This window comes from Dipodomys merriami, unplaced genomic scaffold (assembly GCF_024711535.1).
Source record: "Dipodomys merriami isolate MVZ:Mamm:240054 unplaced genomic scaffold, mDipMer1.0.p SCAF_1, whole genome shotgun sequence".
NCBI lineage: Eukaryota > Metazoa > Chordata > Mammalia > Rodentia > Heteromyidae > Dipodomys > Dipodomys merriami.
In genome coordinates, this window is record NW_027202270.1 from 29953956 (window position 1) to 29977763 (window position 23808).

General features: G+C 40.1%; 1 protein-coding gene across 8 annotated transcripts in view; it reads right to left on the reverse strand.

Annotated features, from left to right (window-relative positions):
• Nbeal1 (neurobeachin like 1) overlaps positions 1 to 17650 on the reverse strand; it is a 179231-nt gene extending 161581 nt beyond the window's left edge. For 6 of the 8 annotated variants that reach the window (XM_070019171.1, XM_070019152.1, XM_070019162.1 and 3 more), the window contains exons 1-2: positions 17309 to 17502; positions 16205 to 16487 (exon numbers count right to left, since the gene is read on the reverse strand). In XM_070019171.1, the coding sequence (XP_069875272.1) occupies positions 16205 to 16255 (51 nt within the window). In that variant the 5' untranslated portion in view covers positions 16256 to 16487; positions 17309 to 17502. Of the gene's footprint in view, positions 1 to 16204; positions 16488 to 16985; positions 17078 to 17308; positions 17503 to 17579 lie in introns of those variants that run through there. The other 2 variants (XM_070019134.1, XM_070019144.1) reach the window with 2 other exon arrangements.
• Positions 17651 to 23808: the final 6158 nt, after the last annotated feature.

Genomic DNA, 23808 nt, shown 5'->3' on the forward strand with positions numbered 1-23808 from the left:
TTTCTTTTAAAATAAAGCAGATGATTGCTTCTTGGTAAAAGTTAGGTTAAAAGGTCACACAACACTATAAAAAATTAATGCATTTCCCCTAATATTTTATTTAGGAACTATAGTATCTGGTTAGAATTCTAAAGATCAAGGCTACCAAGTATTTGCCAAGCACAGAATTTTCTTAGGAAACTTAGTAATTACAAGAAAAGAAGTTTATTAAGAAGCATTTAAATTTTTAAAATATCTGTCATGAGGGAGGCTCAATTTGTAGAGCACTAGCCAATGAGCAAAAGCATCAGGTACCAAGTTCAAGTCCCAGTCTCAGACCTAGAAAAGTAAAATAAAATACCTTTCATGGACCAAATGATACTGTAGGCATTTTGATAATATATTGCCTTACTGATCCCTTACAACTATCAAGATAATAAGTCTTTTTCTCCCATTTTACAGGTTATAAGAAGGAAGTATTATGATATATGAATTGCTGGAAGTCATGCAATGAATAACTGATAGTACTAGGACTAAAATTCAAAGATATGTGAATTTAATATATGCATTTTACACTACAATACACAATTACACTACACTGGCTTAGGACTTTGAATACATAAAATGGAGCATTACCAGAAAAGGCAGAGATTAGTCAGGATCTATAAGTCAAGGCTACAAAGACAAAACACAAAACAACCATATCCCGTACAGTCTGAAAAAAAATCCTGAGAGTATGAATTTGGTGCCAAAGGCCATAAAACATAAGTTCTCCACATTTGCAGAAACAATATTAATCTCAAGCTTAGTCACTTTCATGGTTAAGACAAATTTGGTACATACTGAAACATTACAATATAGTCTATCTACTTACTAAGATCACTTTCACTTTTTGGTTTTGATCATGCCTTATGTGTGCCTACTATCCAATCTTCAAAACCTTAATCCATCCATGAACTTCTTTCACTGAATTAGCCCAGCTGAAGAATTATATTCAGAACAAAGAATAAGAACTTAATCTGTGCCAGGCACCAGTGGCTCATGCCATAAGCCTAGTTACTCAGGAAGCTGAGATCTAAAGATCATGGTTCAACACCAGCTTGGGCAGGAAAGTCTGTGAGACTCTTGCCTCCAATTAACCACCAAAAAGCTCAAAGTGAAGCTGTGGCTTGGTGATAGAGTGCTAACCTTGATCAGTGAAGCTCAGGGATAGTGCGCAGGCCCTGAGTTCAAGCCCCAGGACTAGCACTAAAAAAAAAAAAAAAAGATGGGCTGGGAAGGTGGCTTAGTGGTAGAGCACTTGCCTTGCATGCATGAGGCCCTGGGTTCAATTCCTCAGCACCACATAAGAAAAACGCTGGAGCCGGGCGCTGGTGGCTCACGCCTGTAATCCTAGCTACTCAGGAGGCTGAGATCTGAGGATCGCGGTTCAAAGCCAGCCCGGGCAGGAGAGACCGTGAGACTCCTATCTCCAATAAACCACCAGAAAACCGGAAGTGGCGCTGTAGCTCAAGTGGTAGAGCGCTCGCCTTGAGCTGAAGAGCTGAGGGACAGCGCCCAGGCCCAGAGTTCAAGCCCCACGACCGACAAAAAAAAAAAAAAAAAGAAAAACGCTGGAAGTGGCTCTGTGGCTCAAGTGGTAGAGTGCTAGCCTTGAGCTGAAGAGCTGAGGGACAGCACCCAGGCCCAGAGTTCAGGCCCCACGACTGGACCCAAAAAAAAAAAGAAAAAGGAAAAAACTCCTCCATCTGTTAAGTATTTTATTTTATATTTTCAACAACAAAGAACTACTGAAAATCATTATCACTGGGCTGGGAAGGTGGCTCAGTGGTAGAGTGCTTGCCTTGCAAGCCAGAGGCCCTGGGTTTGATTCCTCAGCACCACATAAGCAAAAAGAAAAAAGCCGGAAGTGGCGCTGTGGCTCAAGTGGTAAAGCGCTAGCCTTGAGCTGAAGAGCTGAGGTACAGCGCCCAGGCCCAAAGTTCAGGCCTCACGACCGGACCAAAAAAAAAAGAAAAGAAAATGAAAATCATTATCACCTCTTCCACGTGTCATTTCTGATGACTTCTAACTTTATCTACCTTTGCCTCAGTTTTCTTGTATGTGGGATTACAACCTGGATGGGAAACTGACTCTAGATAGAAAAATCATGCCTTCAGATGAAATTATATATGCTTAAATACATAAAATCAAAAATGTATAATGAAAATAAGCCTATCACATCCAGGAAAGACTTGGAAGCCATTTTAACATATAAAATAATATTACAATATTAGAAGAGATATTACAACATGAGTATATGTATAAAAATAGGCATAGCTTACTCTAATCCCTAATAATCAAAGTTTACTTTAGGTATTTATTTTTTTGTTTACTTGTTTGTGGTTAAGGGGTTGGAACACCAATGTGTCTGCCTTGCTAAGCAGACACTCTACCACTTGAGCCACCCTTCTCGGCTCTTTTTTTTCTTTTTCTTTTTTGTTGATAGTTGTGGGGCTTGAACTCAGGGCCTGGGTGCTGTCCCTGAACATCTTTTTGCTCAAGTCTAGCACTCTACCATTTGAGTCACAGAGTCTCATGGGGACTTTTCTGCCCAGTCTGGCTTTTAACAGTGATCCTCAGAGCTCAGCTTTCTGAGCAGCTAGGATTACAGCTGTGAGCCACAGGTGCCTGGCTGTTTTGGCTCTTTTTTGAGATATTGCCTGCTCTCTTATACCATGCTGACCTGAACTGCAATCCTCCTGTTTACACTGGGACTAGCTTTTTATTGGTTGAGAACTTTTTACCTAGACTAGCCTTGGAACCAAATCCTCCAGATCTCAGCTTCCAGAGAAACTAAGATTATAGGCATGAACTACTATACCTAGCTATTTATTTTATTTATTTATTGGTCCTGGAGCTTGAACTCGGTGTGGAAACTATCTCTGAGCTCTTTTGCTCAAGATTATCACTCTACCACTTTGAGCCACAGCTCCATTTATGGTTTTCTGATGGTTAATTGGAGATCAGAGTCTCACAGATTTTCCTCTCCAGAGTAGATTCTACCTACTATCCTCAGATCTCAGCCTCCTGAGTAGCTAGGATTACAGGCGCCTAGCTTGTGGCTGACTATTCTAGGTATCTCTTTTTGTTCATTTGTTTTGTTTTGGTCAGTTGTGGGGCTTGAACTCTGGCCTGCGCGCTATCCCTGAGCTCTTCAGATTAAGGCTAGTGCTCTACCACTTGAGCCACAGCACCACTTCTGTTTTTCTGGTGGTTAAGTGGAGATAAGAGTCTCACAGGCTTTGAACTGCAATCCTCAGATCTCAGCCTTTTGAGTAGCTAGAATTACAGGCGTCAGACACTAGTGCCCAGCATATTTTAGGTATTTCGAAGTATTATTTCATTTTATGTAATCCAGGCTAGCCTCACATTTTGAGATCCTCCTAGCTCACTTGTACTATTAGAATTATAGCTATGAACAAACAAACCTGGCTAAAATGAATTATTTCACCAAAGAAATCATGAGTTTTTTTCAATACCAAACCTTATGGATATATAGAGAAAATATCAATCAGACTGACCACTCAGACTTATTCTGTGTTAAATTTTAGTATCATTTACTGGTAATTTAAGAATTAACACATTTAACATATTACTAAGTGCACACACAAAAGTAGTCCAGAAATTATATATTCTAGTGGCAGCAAACATGAATATTAACAACAGAAGCAGTAGATCCAGAAAAAAATAAATCTCCACAATTATAAATTACAATAATCTAATATTTATTTTTTAATTCTATTCTTTTCAGAACTTTAAAGATTGTAATGATCTATGACTTAAAGTGGTTATATATAAAACTGTACATTTGTATGCCTTAGCCTCAAAGTCTGAAGCTAATGTAGTAGGAAATCCCAATCTTTTCCTATTAAAGAGGAATGCAGTATGCCTCTTATTTCAACTATAAAAATCACATTGGAGGGCTTGGAAGGTGGCTCAGTGGTAGAGCGCTTGCCTTGCATGCCTGAGGCCCTGGGTTCGATTCCTCAGCACCATGTAAGAAAAAAGAAAAAAGCCGGAAGTGGTGTTGTGGCTCAAGTGGTAGAGCGCTAGCCTTGAACTGAAGAGCTGAGGGACAGTGCCCAGGTCCAGAGTTCAGGCCCCACAACCGGACCCAAAAAAAAAAAAAAAGAAAAAAATCACATTGGATGGGCTGGAACAGTGGCTCATTGGTACAGTGCTTGCCTTGCATGCATGAGGCCCTGAGTTCAATTTTTCAGTACCACATAAGCAGAAAAAGCTGGAAGTGGCGCTGTGGCTCAAGTAGTAGAGTGCTAGCCTTGAGATGAAGAGCTCAGGGACAGCACCCAGGCCCAGAGGTCAAGCCCCACGACCGACAAAAACAAAACAAAACAAAAAAATAAAAATCACACTGGAGTCACTAGACAATTCAAATAGACAAAGGGAAGGACAAATAGAATTAGAAGGGTAGAAAAGCATTCACCTTCATAGGAAACTTTCTAATGCAGAAAGCAAGCTGAGAGTGTTGCTTAAATATAAGAAAGTACACTCTCTAATACCATCTTCAGATATGATCAAAGGAAAAAGAAGCAGCTCCAAAAACACAAATCCAAGAACAATAAAGAAGAGGGTAGGTAGCTATTTCCAAGGAACAGAAATAAATCAGAGAAGGGAAAGGGAGAAGGCAATATTTGCAATTTTCAGAATTGCAGTGCCTTTTATGTGCTTCTCACTGTTCTCCTTTGAAGAATATTTATTGTGCCCTATCTCAGTTTCACCACTGTATGTTGGGTTTGTGGGGAGCACATATTGCTAGTGTCTTCTAAGTTCAGTTGTCAACATTAAGAAAAATCACAATTGGCCTTGATGTGTGTAACAGGATTCTGTGTTTCTAAGCACAACTGGATAAGAGTTAAGTTCTTGGGATGACATGAAATACATTTTATGTAAAGAAGAGATATGGGTAACTTGTGACCAAGAGAGCACACAGTGGGAGATTAGATTCTTGTTCTCAATTCTTCACTCCTTTGAAATAAATTGGAAAATAAAGCTATAAAAAGGGCAGAGCAACAGCAATGCATCAGATATACATGATTAAAGGTTATATTTCTAAAAGTGAAGTCCAAGAATCCTAAAGGATATCAGATAAATATGTTCAGAAACCCTTAAGTTTTACATAAGAACTTTTAAAGTTTGTGTTCTTAATTCTTTATGCTTTCAAACTATAGTATATTTGGGATATTTACCCTACACTAGTACTTTTAATTCAGTTTTAGTGGTCACATTTACATTGGTACCAAGTGAGCATCTGTAACAGTTCAACTGGTAGAATAGTATTTTTTGAAATTATAGATCTGTAGTTACAAATGGATTCTTGGGAATCTAATTTTATGTGTTCTAAATGCCATGTAAAGTGTGATATATAGACCATTAAAGACCCTTGACCAGTTTAGTACAAAAATCAGAAAATATTGTAAAATGTTAAAAGTACTTTGGCAGCAACTTTAAGTATAAATAAAATGGGAGCAAGAAGTGTAACTTAGTAGGGCACTTCCCTAGCATGCAGGAGATCCTAGGTTCAATTCCAAGTGTGATAAAAATTAAATTTTAAAAATAAATGCCCTCGGGGGCTGGGAAGGTGGCTCAGTGGTAGAGTGCTTGCCTTGCATGCATGAGGCCCTGGGTTCGATTCTTCAGCACCACATAAGCAAAAAGAAAAAAGCCGGAAGTGATGCTGTGGCTCAACTGGTAGAGTGCTAGCCTTGAGCTGAAGAGCTGAGGGACAGCGCCCAGACCCAGAGTTCAAGCCCCATGACTGGACCCAAAAAAAAAATAAAAAATAAAAAAATAAAAATAAATGCCCTCAAGAGGCAGAAGGCAGGAGGACCGTACATTCAAGACCAGGCTGTGCTACACAAAAATTAGTAAAAATGAGAATTTGTATTTTTTAATTCTTTTTATTTTTAACCATTTGGGGGGGAGGGGGGCGGGTCCGGTTGTGGGGCTTGAACTCTGGGCCTGGGCGCTGTCCCTCAGCAATTCAGCTCAGGGCTAGCGCTCTACCACTTGAGCCACAGAACCACTTCCGGCTTTTTCCTTTTTGCTTATGTGGTGCTAGGGAATCGAACCTAGGGCCTCAGGTATGCAAGGCAAGCACTGTACCACTGAGCCACCTTCCCAGCGATTCCTCAGCACCACATAAGCAAATAGAAAAAAGCCAGAAGTGGCACTGTGGCTCAAGTGGTAGAGTGCTAGCCTTGAGCTGAATGAAGAGCTGAGGGACAGCGCCCAGGCCCAGAGTTCAGGCCCCACGACCGGACCCAAAAAAAAAACAAACAAAAAAACTGCTTTTACTAAAACCATCTCTGAAATGAGTCCAAGATGTGGTTTTTTTTTTTTTTTTAGCACGATCTTGACAAATGTTGTCCAGACTGACCCTGAACTTACAATCTTCCTGCCTTAGTCTTCTGAGTGCTAGGATTACAGATGTATGGCCTTCCACAATGCTGTTTTTGTTTCATTGGGTTTTGTGCCAGGCCTGGGGCTTCAACTTAGTACCTAGCTGCCTTCTCAGGGCTTTTTTGCTCCAAGTTGGTGCTCTACTACTTGAGCCTCACACAGTTCTATTTCTGGCTTTTAGGGAGCTTAATTGGAGGTAAGAGTCTCATGGGCTTTCCTGCACAGGCTGACTTTGAACCATTATTTCCAGATCTGAGCCTCCTGAGAGCCAGGTTACAGTCATGAGCCACCAGCACCCAACTCATAATGCTGTTCTTAAATGCAATGTTGAGTTTGATTCTGACTACTTGCTTCATAATATCATTCTACTTTCTGAGACAATCATCACTTCTTTTCTCTCTTTTCAAACTCCATCTTTTTTGTGGGGGAGTGGCTGGCACTGGGATTTGAACTTGTGCCTCACACTTGATAAGCAGATGCTTTACTACTGAGCTATGCCTCTAACCCTTTCATATGCTGGACATTTTTGAGATAGTGTCTCACTTCCTTTGAGATAGGATCTCACTTCCTGCCCAGGTGCACACCTAGACTGTAATCCACCTATTTTAGTCTCCTTGCCATAATTAGGATAACAAGCATGTACTACCATACTCAGCTTCTTATAGTGAGATGGAGACTTCTGAACTTTTTGGCCGGGCTAGCCTATAACGGTGATCCTCCCATTCTCAGTTTCAAATACTGCTAAGATGCAAGAACACCAAGAGGTATGCTTGGTATTAAAGAGGAATCTCACTAGCCTTGAACCACTATCTTCCCATTCTCAGCCTTCTACATAGCTAGGATTACAGGTGGGAGCCACCAGCCCATTAGACTTGTCCATCTTTTTGTACACATTAGTACATGCCTAACGCATAGGAGTATTAGACTCCTTATCTGTTTCCTAAATTGTAATTTTCTATTGAAGTCCTTTTTGTCCTCTCTTCTTCTACTCTTATTTCTTGCCAGAACAGACCTCCCTTTCTGCCCAAATATTCCTCAGGCACTGAAAAGTCAGGTGTTTACCTGAAAACATAGAGAAATCATACTGACCTTTATGAATGAAAGCTTTACCAGTACAAACAAGAAAAAGTTGAAGTTTTATTTAGATTCCTACAACTATACTTTATGCTATGTTTACATACACAGTGCTATAAATTCTACCTTGCTTCAGAGAAATTTAAATTTGATACTCAGAATAAAAAAATTTCATATAGGACTGGGAAGGTGGCTCAGTGGTAGAGAGCTTGCCTTGCATGCATGAGGCCCTGGGTTCGATTCCTCAGCACCACATAAGCAAAAAGAAAAAAGCCGGAAGTAGCACTGTAGCTCAAGTGGTAGAGCGCTGGCCTTGATCTGAAGAGCTGAGGGACAGCGTCCAGGCCCAGAATTCAGGCTCCACGACCGAACCCAAAAAAAAAAATTTCATATATCCTAACTTTGTATATTAGTGCATAAGTCTCCTTAAGTAAACCACAAAGGTAATATTTATTTCCTAAGGACTACTCCCAGGGCTACTAACATAAATTATGTGTTTTTCCATTTGACATCTTAAATAATAGCCACTATTATTAAGCTGTTAAATATTTTTCATTTTCTCTAGAGTCGGGGTATTTCCTTCCTTGTATGAACATGTTTAGGCAATAAAAAATAGAAAATTAAGAGACATTGTTATTCCTTGCAATGCACACTTATTAAATATAGGTTAACTAATAAGGATTGATGTGAGTTGGTCCATCTTTACTTTCATATTTAGGATTATATCCAAATATGTACTAAAACAGTGATGATTTTCTCACTAGAAGAGTATTCATTCCAATTTTTCCAAATCTGAACAAAAAGATGTACTGGAATTTTTATCTGAACAAAAACACATCATAAATTTATGAATCAAAACTTTTATTCTGAAAGGAAGTTTATTCTGAGCTCACTGCAAAACTATCTATTTCAGTCATATTCCAGATTTAGCAGTACAAAGGGCAACAGCAGGAAATGGACCATCACAAGGCCCAAAACAAACTTAAAGTGGGGAGGGCAATAAAAAGAAACCTCAAATCATTAGTCAAGATAATTAAGCACTATGCTTGGATGCAAAAATGAGTAAGTAGAGATTAAAACACTCGTAAAGACAGCCTCACTGTTACCAATGTAAAAAGAATACTGCTCTGTTTTTCCCTAACTAGAAATTATCTTGATTCACACACTCCTAGACACGTGTATTTACAAAGTACTATTAATTACATTTCTGTATTTTTACTTTTATGATACATCTACTCAACCAATTCATTTTTCTCTCAACCACTTGAAGAGGTATAGCTTTGACAGTTATTTTTTCCATTTGACAGGTGAGAAAACGGAGTTCAAAGGAAACTAGATAACCTGCTTTTAGGTCCTTCATATCAGAAACAGAATTAAAACTCAATTTCAGTTCGGTTCCAATTCTGTTACACAAAATTAAATGTAAAAAAAAAAAGCAAAGAAATGCCTGTAATCCCATCATTGGGAAAGTTGAAGCAGGAAGATCAAGAGTATAAGAATATTCTAGCCCCAGCCGGGCGCTGGTGGCTCACGCCTGTAATCCTAGCTACTCAGGAGGCTGAGATCTGAGGATCACGGTTCAAAGCCAGCCCGGGCAGGAGAGACCGTGAGACTCCTATCTCCAATAAACCACCAGAAAACCGGAAGTGGCGCTGTAGCTCAAGTGGTAGAGCGCTCGCCTTGAGCTGAAGAGCTGAGGGACAGCGCCCAGGCCCAGAGTTCAAGCCCCATGACCGACAAAAAAAAAAAAAAAAAAAGAATATTCTAGCCCCAGCTTGGGCATTTTGTGATACTTTATACCAGAAAAAACAAAAGTATCTTAATCTTACCCTAACAATTTGAAAGGCTGTTTTTCTCTTCTGCATATTATGGTAATCAAGCACATAAACACTGTCTTACAAAAATATATCCTGTGTAATGGCAGCAATTGATATAGTTGAAGATACATATGCCTTTTTGTGCAAATACATGAATTCCAAAATGTTGATATAAAGTTGCATAAAATTTTGTTCTCCATTTTTTTGTTTCCTAACTTAAGAGGTAACATAAAAAGGCAGTGAACATGGTACCTATGTTCATATAACAATATGAACTATATATGCCTATTATGTTCACATAAAATCTTTAAATGTCAAGCAGTAAATCATTTTGCCCTCTGTACTTAAGTATAGCTAGACAAGTAGTTATACCAGACTAAACCTGTTCAAATTAATGTTTAACTTATAAAAGCTATATAAAATGCACTGTTAATCAAATCCTTGCCCCTGGGTGGGGATGACTATTTAGAGGAAAGAAAAGCTCAGATTATATAATTTTTTTGTTTAGGAGATGGAGGCTATTGCTTGTTTGTTTCAGTCTTTTGAGACAGGATATCACTATATAGTTCAGGCTGACCTGGAACTTGCTCTGCAGCCAAACTAGAACTTTAAATCTCCTGTTTCAGCTTCCCATGTGCTGAGATGAGAGATGTGAGTCACCACAACAAGCTTTTCATAATTTGAATTAGTAGTCATATACACTAGTGAAAGACTTCCAAGGACAGGAATAAGCAGGTAATCATCCTATTTGTAATATAAAAATAACTAAATAAAGCTGAGAAGTTATTAAAAACTATTTCTAACAATGCGATTAAACCCTTTTTTTAGGACAAAGTGAGATAAATAAGGTATGAAGTTTGATAAAAACAAACTGAACACAAGGAAATAAGTATGCGGTATAATATGTATACCATTTAGCAGAATATCACGCTGTATACCTCAATCATAAATAGATGATCATCAGTTAAAATGAAATTTTTGTATGTGTGTGTGCCTGGCCTGGAGCTTGAACTCAGAGCCTGGGCACTGTCCCTGAGGTTTTATCTTAAAACCAGTAGTACCAGTTGAGTCCCAGTTCCACTTCTAGATTTTTGGTGGTTAATTAGAGATAAGAGTCTAAAGGACTCTCCTGTGTGGGCTGGCTTCCAACCTTAATCCTTGGATCTCAGCCTCCGGAGTAGCTAGGATTACTGGCATGAGCCACTGGCACCTGGCTAAAATATTTTTAAAGCAAAAGAATTGCAGTGTTCAGGCTGGGAAGGTGGCTCAGTAGTAAAGTGCATAACTTGTATGCATGAGGCCCTGGCTTCGATTCCTCATCACCACATAAGCAGAAAAAGCCAAAAGTGGTACTGTGGCTCAATTGGTAGAGCACTAGCCTTGAGCTGAAGAGCTGAGGGACAGCACCCAGGCCCAGAGTTCAGGCCCCACGACTGGCCAAAAAAAAAAAAAAAAAAAGAATTGCAGTGTTTTATCCAGGTTCTTACATAGTAAGGCCATATTGGGCTTACTATATAAGGATCCACACTAAAAACTGAAACCAATCATTTATTTTAATTCTATTCCAAAGACTTTATTCACAAATACTGAGGATTACAAATGAACCCACTGACGGTTAGAAGATATACATTCCATTAGCATTCCTTTTACCAAGCAGCGTAACCCAAAGGTACAACTACAAAACCTTGTAACTTCACTAGCAACTTTCAAAACATTTTACAAAAAAATGCTCTGATAGGGCTGGGAATGTGGCTCAATGGTAAAGTGCTTGCCTTGTATGCATGACGCCGTGGGTTTGATTCCTCAGCAACACATAAGCAGAAAAAAACAGAAGTGGTACGGTGGCTGAAGTGGTAGAGCACTAGCCTTGAGCTGAAGAGCTGAAGGACAGCGCCCAGGCCCAGAGTTCAGGGCCCATGACCAACCAAAAAAAAAAAAAAATGCTCCGATAGTACATTATTCCTGATACTGTAAAATACTGATACTGTGCAATATGAATGCTAATGTTAGCACAGTGCAAAATGAAAAAAAAAAAAGATACTGCCCTAAAGTAGGCCTTCATAAATCTTCAAAGATGTCTTCTTTAATCAGGTATGTATGTAATGTTTTATGCACACAGGAAACCAAGTAGGGCAGCAAAATAGTAAACATTCTAAAAATTTTAATCATTAAGATGAACTTGATAGAGCTGGGAAGGCGGCTCAGTGGTAAAGGGCTTGCCTTGCATGCCTGAGGCCCTGGGTTCTATTCCTCAGCACCACATAAGCAAAAAGAAAAAAGCTGGAAGTGGCACTGTGGCTCAAGTGGTAGAGCGCTAGCCTTGAGTTGAAGAGCTGAGGGACAGCACCCAGGCCCAGAGTTCAGGCCCCACGACCGGACCCAAAAAAAAAAAAAAAGATGATCTTGATAGTCAAGAAAGGCAACTAGTCACTTCTGGAGAATACTAGTAAATCTGGTCATTATTCTAAAAACTAACAAAGAGAATGCAACCTGCCTTTCCTTTTAAGTAACTGTCATCAATAACTGATGACAGGACAATTTCTGTGTTTCAATAATAAATGAGAAAAAATAGAATATTACAATTCTGTAAAGTGCTAATGAATTAATGCTCCTAGGCAAAAATTATTAATAAATGCTATATTTATGAATTATTCTAACCTTCCATATTCCAAATCAAGTCTGAATCAATTAAGCCTCTATACCTACCAGTTTAAAAGCACCCAAACAGTTGAGTACAAGTGGCTCATGCTTGTAATCCTAGTTACTCAGGAGGTGAAATCTGAGAATCAAGGTTCAAAGTCAGCCCAAGCAGGAAAGTCTGAGACTCTTTTTTTTTTTTTTTGGTCAGTCATGAGGTTTGAACTCTGGGCCTAGGTGCTGTCCCTGAGCTCTTCAGCTCAAGGCCATTGCTGTACCACTTGAGCCATAGCGCCACTTCCAGTTTTTCTGGTGGTTATTAGGAGATAAGTGTCTCATGGACATTCCTTGCCCAGGCTCTGGCTTATCTGAGACTCTTATCTCAATAAATCACCAAAAAGGTGGAAGAGAGATGTGGTTCAAGTGGTAAGCATTAGCACTGAGCACAAAAGATCAGTGACAGTGCTCAGGATCTCAATTTAAGCCCCAGGACCAGCACACCAAAAAACACCAAAAGAGGAAAACACTTAAATAAAATAAACAGAAATAATCTAGTAAGACTCAGATTACAGAAAATTCTAAAGTGAAGACTGGTTTCCTCAACAACAACAAAAAAGAACATGCAAGAGAAATACGATAAAAGGGAACTTATGTTTCACATTTATTATCCTAGCTGTTCAAGAGGCTGAACTAACGATTAAGGTAGACAGCCCAAACAGAAAAATTGGGAAGACTATCAATATCTCCAACTAACCTGCAAAAAGCCAGAAATTGACATGTGACTTAGAGAGCACCAGCCATGATGGAGGTAGGAGAGGAACAGAGGTCTTGAGTTCAAATACCAGTACCTGCTAAAATACAATCTGTATACTCTGTTTAAAAACTGACTCAAACAGTGGAAAAAAACAATAGCAGGGTCAAGACTGTATACGCTCACAAAGAAGTCTGAAAAGTTCTTACAACTAAATTATAGAAAAAATAATTTATAAGAAAACACAAACAGTCCAAAAGCTATCTTAAAATTCATCAAAAGAGGGAGGAAGAAGAATGATTAGGGAGATGAATTTGATCAGGGTACATTTTATACATGTATGAAAATATCACAAATAAAATCCCATTTTACAACTTTTTTAATGTTTAAAAAAATAAAAATATCTGCTGGGCACAGGTGAATCTCGCCTATAATCCTAGCTCCTCAGGAGGCTGTTATCTGAGGACTGCAGTTCAAAGCCAGCCCAGGCAGGAAAGTCTGTGAAACTCTTCTCTTCAATTAATCTCCAGAAAACCAGAAGTGGTGCCATAGCTCAAGTGGTAGAGTGTTTGCCTTAAGGACAGTGCCCAAGCTCAGAGTTCAAGCCCCACGACCAATTAAATAAATAAATAAATAAATCTATCTATCTTAAAAATCTGTCAGATGAGCCGGGCGCTGGTGGCTCAGGCCTGTAATCCTAGCTACTCAGGAGGCTGAGATCTGAGGATCGCGGTTCAAAGCCAGCCCGGGCAGGAAAGACCGTGAGACTCCTATCTCCAATAAACCACCAGAAAACCGGAAGTGGCGCTGTAGCTCAAGTGGTAGAGCGCTCGCCTTGAGCTGAAGAGCTGAGGGACAGCGCTCAGGCCCAGAGTTCAAGCCCCATGACCGACAAAAAAAAAAAAAAAAAAAAAAAAAAATGTCAGATGAAGCTGGGTGCTGGAGGCTCACACCTGTAATCCTAGCTACTCAGGAGGCTGAGATCTGAGGATCATGGTTCAAAGCCAGCCAGGGCAGGAAAGACGGTGAGACTCTTGTCTCCAATAAACCACCAGAAAACTGGAAGTGGCGCTATAGCTCAAGTTGTAGAGCATACATTTTGAGCTGAAGAGCTGAGGGACAGCGCCCAAGCCCAGAGTTCAAGCCCCATGACTGACTAAAAAAAAAAAAAAAAAAAAAAAGTATGTCAGGTGAAGGAGTGAGGGGGTAGAGAAGTAGGGTAGTTTTAGATATCAAGTGCTAGAGTAGTAGGATTAGGCTAGAAAATCCAGAGACCAGTTGTTTATGTGGCAATCATCCAGACTCAGAAGAGTTATTTTTATTTGATAGGTACCTCAGTCAAGAAGTCTGTAGAAGAGGTTATTATCTAATTAGTATATACTATCTATGAACTAATGAAACACTAAAATCATTATCTAACATAAATCATGTAAGTACGTAAATGGTTTCATCTTAAATTTAAAAATAGAATTTATCTTCCTGTCCAAAAGATAGTCCTGACTACAGGAGTTATAGATGTAGTTCTTAGCACATTAAAGAGCTGATGTGACTCCCAAGCATCACATAGAAATTAATTATTTAAAAAAACAAAAACCTTGATGCAAAGGGCTTTCATTATTTAGAATAATGTTTCAAAATAAAGATTCATATTTATTTAAAACTCAGTAAGAATAAAATTCAATGTGTACCAATAAACTATCTTCTTTTCAAGGCAAGTGCTCTACCACTGAGCCACCTTCCCAGCCCCTGCTATCTTCTTTTCAATAGGCACTGTTACTTTAATAAAAAATTAAATCTACCTAGAAACATAACGTAATGTAATTTCATTTACTAAGTGAAAGTAGTTTTAGGGTACCATTTAATAAATCATTCTCAAATTATTGAACATGCACTAAAATTTCATTTTAATTGTTGGCTAATGCACGCTAGTGACTTTTCAAGTGTCTGGTAAACTGGATTCCTTCTTTATTCAAAGAGCTATTTTTAAAAAGATGTTTCTGGTATTAAATTACAGAAGACTAAAAGCAATTTTAAAAATCCATATTAAATATTTCATGGTATAATTCCTTTGGTAATTATAAAAGCTATCAAACCCAGGAAGCAAAAGAATATTTATTCCAGGGTGACCTCTAAAATTCAATAGTACAGATAAATGAGATTATTGTTAAAGAATAATTTGCTTTTGTTTAAACAGCTGAAAGTATTAAAAAAAAAAGGAAGACAAACAGAACGAAAGAAAGAAAATGGAGCCTGAAGGGATGATGCCAAAATAGAGTCTGACGAGCACTTGACCACACAGACCTAAGTTAACTTTAGTAGATGAAGGGTGTTCCTCTGACTCCTGCCAGTACTTCCAAAGTAGTACTATAGCTCCCCACTTAAAAAGCATGTTTTTAAGTACTACCCTTCTCAAAAACCTAAATTCAAACCTACCATGTTAAAAACACATAAAAGAAGAAATTTACTTCTAAATGACAAAAACAAAAAATTTTAACAGTCAGGCTCCATTGAGTTCTAGGCTCATTCTTCTATCAGTTTTCTCATCAGTAAGAAGTGTAATTACAATATACACAGAACTACTAGTGAAGGGTCAATGAAACAAAGCTCTTAAGTGGTTAACACAGTGTAGTAAGCACCTTAATAACTTTTATATACAATTTAAAAGATTAATGAGAAAATTGTTCAATGAAGCAGGGTGCTGGTGGCTCATGCCTGTAATCCTAGCTACTCAGGAGGCTGAGATCTGAGGATCAAGGTTCAAAGCCTGCCCAGGCAGGAAAGTCCTTTAGACTCCAACTAACCAGAAAACTGGACTTGGCACTGTGGCTCAAAGTGGTAGAGTGCTACCCTTGAGCAAAAGAGCAAGAGCTAGTGAACACAGTCCAAGCCCTGAGTTCAAGCCCCATGACCAACTAAAAAAGCCAAAAAGTGTTCAATGACCTTTCTCACAAAAATGTTTATTACCCCCATTTAGGGGAGCAAATAACAGCAACGAATTTTATTTAGGACATGCTATTTTTACTTACATAATTTTGAGGTTAAAGTATCAAAAAACATACATTAAATTTTTTAATAGTGTGCCAATATTGTGTATATAATCAAACATGAAAAAGTAGGAAACAGGTCTGGGAATGTGGCTTAGTGGTAGAGTGTTTGCCTTACAGGCCTAAAGCCCTGGATTCATTTCCTCAGTACCACATAAACAGAAAAGGCCAGAAATGGTGTTGTCGCTCAAGTGGTAGAGTGCCAGCCTTAAGCACAAGAAATTCAGGAGTAGAGTGTGGGCCCTGAGTTCAAGCCCCAGAACAGGAACTCAGGAACACACACACAACAGTTGGAACAGAATATTCCTTACATGTTCTTAAGTTTGGGACTGTTAGTACGAATACATTATTATCCACTGAGTAAAGAGATAATAAGAATAGGCACAACATCTTATAATCAAGTAATTTAAAGCACAGAAATAAAAAAGGAAAGCAGTTACCTTCGTACAATAAAGCATCCAAAGTTCAAAGAGCCTCTCTCTGGATGCCATTGTGGCTTTCACTCTGGCACTTTAATTTTTCCTCAAAAAAATTATGTTCAAGACCACAGCACGTTCATTTTATTTTCCAAGTTTTTCAGCCATTACAGTAAAGCTCAAAGCAGTAGGGAAAACAAAAATTAGTGAACCAAATGGACTGTCTCTGGCCAATAAAAGGGAGTTCTGGCAGTCACTCCAACACATACACAGATATATCTTCATCAGTGGTTGATAGGAAATAAATCTGTGAAAAAGAAAAATACCCAAAGATTTGTTCAGATAAGAGGTCACATTAGAAATATCTATACTTATCAGAAACTAGAGATTTGTCTTTTTTCACTCGCTTTAACTCCAACAGTATAAACTTTTCCACTGATTGCAGTTTATAGCTTATGTTTCAGGAAAACATGGGTACCAACACGATACGCAACATCAATATAAAGTCCTAGAACTTTCTTGGGCAGATCCACAACCAAAAAGAAAAAAGAAATGCATGAAGTGAAAACAAAGAGCAACAACTCCTTTCCCACTCACATATTTTTCTATAAACGGAAGGGCACGGTATTTCCAAGACATACTTCAAACACATGAAATGTCTTAGAATGTTCTAGGCTGCTATTTAAAAGTGGAGGGTAGGCTGCAGCCTGGCAGGGCGGGGCGGGGAGGGCGCGAGGAATTCCTGGTCTGTTTGTTTTCGCAGTCCAGAGAGCTGGAAGGCAACCTGCCCACCTGACCTCCCTACCTGGCCTTCAAGCTCCAGGAAGAAGACATCCCAGAAGAGCCTGCGCGTCCCACACAACCAAAGCCGAGGCAAACTTTTACAGGTGCCAGAAGCTGACGAGAAAAACTTTAGCAATGGAGCGAGGTCGCTGACCAGACCGCGGCGAGACACGCCCGGGACCGCCTCGCCCCTTCCCCGCCGCCCCTCACGCCACAGCCCCGCGGCCCACCGAGCACCCAGGCCCTCCCGCTCCGGGGCCCTCCCGCTCCCGGGCCCTCCCGCTCCGGGGCTCCCCCGCTCCGGGCCACGCGGCTTCCTCCGCCCGGCCGCCCCCTCACCCTCACCGAGCTCACGTAGGGGGCCGCCGCCGCTGCCGCCGCCGCCGCCGCCCTCACCCCTTCCCAAGGCAAAGCTCCGTGTCACCTCGCAGCCTGCCGGGCGGGGCACGGGGGCGGGGCGGCTGCGGCTCCAGGCGGGGCGCGAGAGTGGGAGGAGCCAGAGGCGGGGCGGTAATCATTCCGCCGACGATTTACCCCGGCCTCCGGCAGCGTTTCTTCAGTGGTCCAGCTTGAGGGGCGGGGACGGGGTGAGCAGAAGACCCGCCCCACCGAATACCTGCGCAGCCGCAGTCAGCAGGCCGACTTCGCCAGGATTCTTCTCCCTGATCTAGGGTTCTCGGGGCTGGACGTGAGGACTGACGTGCTGACGTAGTATCCAGCCCCGCCTCTGCTGGGTGGGGCAGCCGGTCTACCGGCTGGTTACGTCATTTCCGCGAATCAGCTGAGGGTAGGGAGTCCCGCGGTCCTGACTGGAGGAGGATACTTTTAGAGTACTTTGTAGTAGTGGGGTTAGTTGTGGGGCTTATACTAATGTAAAAAGACAACACAGCCCCTGAGGAAAACCCTGTCGCCTGGTTGTGTTTGTGCCTCGTACTTTCCAATCGCCCATCATTTGTGGAAGACTTCGCCCATCATTTGTGAAATCCCTGTGCTCTTCGGCCCAAGGCGACTGCTCTACCACTTGAGCCACAGCACCACTTCCGGCTTTCTAATGGTTTATTGGAGATAAGAGTCTCACAGACTTTCCTGCCAGAGCTGGCTTTGAACTGCAATCCCCAGATCTCAGCCTCCTGAGTAGCTAGGATTACAGGCCTGAGCCACTGCTTAGGAGATTAATTGGGGGGGGGGGGGGGGTCCGGTCATGGGGCTTGAACTCTGGGCCTGGGCGCTATCCCTCAGCTCTTCAGCTCAAGGCTAGCGCTCTACCACTTGAGCCACAGTGCCACTTCCGGTTTTTTCTTTTTGCTTATGTGGTGCTGAGGAATCGAACCCAGGGCCTCATGCATGCAAGGCAAGCGCTCTACCACTGAGCCACCTTCCCAGCCCTAGGAGATGAATTTGTAGGTTTACTTTTTTTCATCATGATGCAGAATGAATAAAAATAATCACATGCAACCATTGCCACTCCAACTTGCCAAATGAAAAAGATACTCAAAGATAGAAGATAGAACAGTTTCTATGGTGGAGGTAGACACATGACTAGATTTTATTTTTTTTATTTTTATTTATTTTTTGGGGGATCCGGTCGTGGGGCCTGAACTCTGAGCCTGGGCGCTGTCCCTCAGCTCTTCAGCTCAAGGCTAGTGCTCTACCACTTGAGCCACAGTGCCACTTCCAGCTTTTTTCTTTTTGCTTATGTGGTGCTGAGGAATCGAACCCAGGGCCTCATGCATGCAAGGCAAGCGCTCTACCACTGAGCCACCTTCCCAGCCCTAGATTTTATTCTTTAAGCTACCTTTTCCTAAATCCGATCTTTGTTCCCTGAGCACCTTGGCGGGTAAATTTTTCTTGGATGTTCTCTTTTACTCTTTGTTTTTCTATTTTGTTTTTCCATTTATTGCCATATTCTCAAATTGAGAAATTTTTTCCTCAGCCTCTAAAGTGTACTGAGTCCATATTCCTACTTCTACTTCTTCTACTAATGAGTCCATCTTTTTCTAATGAGCATTCTTCATTTTTGATCTAGCATTTCTTTGATTCTTAGATTTTCCATGCTTCTGCTCACACATTGCCCAGGTTTTTGCATGCTACGTACTTTATCCTTTAAAACCCTGAGCATAATCATAGTTGTTATTGTTGTTGTTGTTTAAATTACATTTTGTAATCCCAGCTACTCAGGAGGAGAGACTAGGTCACGCCTTGGAAAAAAGTTAGCAAGACCTTATCTCAACAATCAAGCTCTGTGTACATGCTTGTGATACCACCTACACAAAAGGAATAGGTAGGAGGATGGCAGTCCTAGAATACTCGGGGCAAAAAGAGACTGTATCTGAAAACTTACCTAAAGTAAGAATGGCCATAAGTGTGGTTCAAGTGGTAGAATACTTGCCTAACAAGCACAAAATTCTGAATTCAAATGTAAGGACCACAAAAAAATCCAGTCTGATAATTCTTTCATCCCTTTCATATGTATATATGTTCTGGATCCTAGCCCCGTCTCTTCAAATTGTGTTTTTTGCCTTCTTATGTGGTTTCTAGTTTTATTCTTAACATGATGTATGAGTAAATACAGCTTCAAGACATAGGCATTTAGAAATGTGCTAGTAGAGTGTCAGGAGATGGAAAAGCTTGTTACAGTATCATTGGTTATTGGATTTCAGAGGTGTTTGTTTGTTTTTTGATCAGTCATGGGGCTTGAACGCAAGGGCCTGGGAGGTGTCCCTGAGCTCTTTCGCTCAAGACTGGCTCTCTACCACTTTGAGCCACAGCGACATTTCTGGTTTTCTGGTAGTTAATTGGAGATAAGAATCTCAAAGACTTTCCTACCTGGGCTGGCTTTGAACCACGATCCTCAGGTTTTAGCCTCCTGAGTAGCTAAGATTATAAGTGTGAGCCACTAGGGCCTGGTATATCTTAATCTTTAGTGAGTCTGTGCCTTTGAACTATGAATTCACAAGTATTTCTGTTTTCCCCCACTTTGGGTGAGGAAGAATGACTAGCAGAGAGTGGAGTTAGCTTTTTCCTTCTCTTACATGGCTAGAGCTGAATAGTATTTGGTATTTCCCTTCTCTCAGATTGTTTGGGTTCAGATAAAATAGTTCTATAATTGGTATTTAGAAACTGCCTTTGCTAAAAGCATTGATTCTTCACTTAGACCTGCAAGTATCCAAAGAGCAAAGGTCAAGAAAAGGTTGACATCCTGCCTCCATTCTGTATTTTCTTTGCTGCAAGTTGTTTTCTTTAGAGTTAGGTTGTAGCCCCCTTGCAGTTACCTTGGAATCCAGGAAGGAGAGGATTGTTCCATAACATCTTTACAAGAGCCAAGGAAAGGACAGGCAAAGACTCATAGGATACAGTTCCCCCTTACCAACTCCCATGAGGATGTTATCTATAAAGTTGAGATTGTCCTCTAGAGAAAAAGTAATCATGTCATGGGAACCAGATTTCTCCCCTCAAGTGATGCAGTATTAATAACTTCTCCAGAAGAGCCAGAACTGAAAAAAATTATTAACTAGGCCACATTATGCCTGGTATTCTTTATGTATACCTCTCACCCTTGCCAAATGTTTCTTCTGTTTGAATCTAAAGTTCATGTTTATAACCCAAAGATGACCAAACTGCTTACTTTGCCTCTTCCTGTGGCTGCTGATGCCATATAATAATCTCTTCCCTCTACCCATCACTTCTTTCATCTTTATTTGGCCTGTTGGGGAGACTAGCTGGACCTAACATGTGGAAACCCTGAAGTTCGACCTGTAGCCTAGAACTCCAATTACAGGGCTGGGAAGGTGGCTCAGTGGTAGAGCACTTGCCTTGCATGCTCGAGGACCTGGGTTCAATTCCTTAGTACCACATAAGCAAAAAGCCAGAAGTGGCGCTGTGGCTCAAGTGGTAGGTGCTAGCCTTGAGCTGAAGAGCTGAGGGACAGTGCCTAGGCCCAGAGTTCAGGCCCTATGACTGGACCCAAAAAAAAAGAAAAGAACTCCAATTACATTTTAAGTTCTTTCTTGTAAAGTGTTTCTTTTGAGGGCTGGCATTGTAAAAAGAACAGACTAGTCTTGTTTATTCATCTCTTCATTTGGTCTTGGGTTAGTCTTCCAACCTCCTAGACACTGTCCATTTCTCTTTTAGCAGATACCATACTGTTGTTTAAGCTAGTGTCAGACATGCTCATGAATACACTCGTATTATGATTACTCTGATTGGAAACTGTTCAGCACTTGCCTACACATTTTTATTAAATTGAATTAGCTTTGTGTTCTTTTTCATAATCCTATAACTAAAGAACTGAAAGTTACTGTAGACATCATGTAATTTAATACTTCCATTTTAAGTATTTTCTAAAAGGCCTGAATTCAACTAAGCCTCTAGACTGGCACAGTCCAACAGAAATTTCTGCAATGAAATTCTGCAATTTCCACATCTATTCTGTTCAATTTCATGGGTGCCAGCCATATTGGATAATTGAAATATGGTTTGTGCAACTAAGAAAGACAGGGCTCATTTTATTTATTTTAATAGCCACTTGTGGCTAATGGTTACTATATTGAATAGTGGTATTCCAGAAATAATTAGCATAGTAAGAAACATAGGGTATGGAAAAGGTAAGTTAAAATGACCATTTAAAATAGGTGGAAGTTCAGAGTGATTGATTACCTTGTTATGCAGCATGCCGATTCAAACGTGGTTGATGGTACTAGAATTAGAATCCAGAAATCCAGAAACTATGCTATCTTTTCAGAATGTATAAAGTGGTAAGTTTAGAGCAGGATTTCTCAAATCTAACACTATTAATGTTTTTGGATTGGATAAATCTTTGTTGTGGGAAACTGTCCTGACCACTGTAGGATGCTTTACAGCATCTGTAGCCTCTACCCAGTAAACACTAATAGCATCTCAAAAGTTGTGACAAACAAAAATGTCTCCAGACATGGCCAAATGTCCATGCAGATGGGTCTCCAATTGAGAATTTGTAATTTAGAATCTCTCTTCTAAGGATACTGTAGTCATATGAAATGTTTTTTAGTACTCCCATGAGAGGCAAGGTAGATTCAACTTACCTGATGGTAAAATAGCTTCAAAAATGTTATCTAATTCTACAAGTACAAATTAGCTAACTGTCTATTGATGGCTACCAATAGAATGAAGACTAACAATCAAGTGTATCTAATAACTATTTCTGGAACATATACTATGTATATAGTACTATGTGCTTTACAGCTTTCATATCTAGTTCTTAAACTAACATTGCAAGGTAGAATTCTCCATATCATACAGATTTTTTTAAAAAACTGGTCACAAGCCAGGCGCTGGTGGCTCACGCCTGTAATCCTAGCTACTCAGGAGGCTGAGATCTGAGGATCGAGGTTCAAAGCCAGCCCGGGCAGGAGAGACCGTGAGACTCCTATCTCCAATAAACCACCAGAAAACCGGAAGTGGCGCTGTAGCTCAAGTGGTAGAGCGCTCGCCTTGAGATGAAGAGCTGAGGGACAGCGCCCAGGCCCAGAGTTCAAGCCCCACGGCCTACCAAAAAACAAAAACGGTCACATTGTAACAATGAGATGTACAAGACACTATGTTGAAAACAAACTTTACAACTTTGCAGTGGGGGGAGGAGTTGGGGAGGTGAGGAGGAAAGGGATGGTAGGGGAAAAACAAAGGAGGGGGTAACAATGCTTGATAGAGAATGGACTCATTACCATGCTCATGTAACCCTTTGTACAGTATCTTTAGAATAAAAAATATATATTAAAAAAAAACTAAAAAAAAACTGGCTTAGAAAACAGAGCTAACTTGTAAAAGAGGAAAAAAAACATACCATCTAGACATATTGGACTTTAATGCCACCTGCTCTCTTTACAAATTCTTACTCTAACAACCTCTTTAGCACTCAGGACTGAAAGGCAGATTTTTATCATAAGATAAAGAAATGAGATCAATAAATAAAAGCATTGATGAGAGATACCATCAAGGAATAAGAATACACTGGAACTAGACCTGGAAGGAATATTAGAATTCTGGTATGCAGAAAGGAGAAGCTGAAAAGAAAATGCATTAAGTAAGAGCTTGGCTGCTGAGAAAATATCTTCTGAATTTTGAGAGGAGCACAAATTGCTTAACCTAGCTGAGGCAGGAGCAGCAGAGATGAACTGTAACCAGCACACAGTGGGTCTCTGAATGATTTAGATTTCATTCTATATAAAATTAGAGTTTTTAAGTAGATGTGTAACAGGTCAAAATATATGATGTCTTGCCCAAAACATTTACACACACACACACACACACACACACACACACACACACACACACACACACACGCTTCCCTTATTACTTAAATTGAAACATAAAAGTAAACCCCTTCACTTTCATCTATAATGAACTTCCCCTGGTGGCTGAGAAGTTAACTGTAATTTAAGACTTTTACATTCCACAATAGAGGAAAATTCTTTAATCAAGAAAAAAAAGAAATTACAGGAGTCTCATTGTTGTTGCTTTTAAAAAAATAGCATTTTCTCTTTTTAAATTCTCTGTCCTTTTACAAAACTGTGAAGAAAATGTTGTGATTGTAAGACATGTCTTAGTCTAAAAAAGCAACTTTCTTGAAGATCAGCTTCTCAAATTCAAATTCAAATGGCTAGCTGAGTGTTCTTTACTTGCTAGGTATCAAGGAATGTTTCACAGCAATACAGTAAGTCTGCCTTATTCATGCTTTATTACACATACTTTTGAATGTGCTGTTAAAAAAAATCAATGTTCATTGTACAACTCAGTTGATACAAAGGAGCCCTCCATCAATCCCATTGACTGCTAGTTGTGTTTAAATTTTATGCATCCTAAGGGTGTGT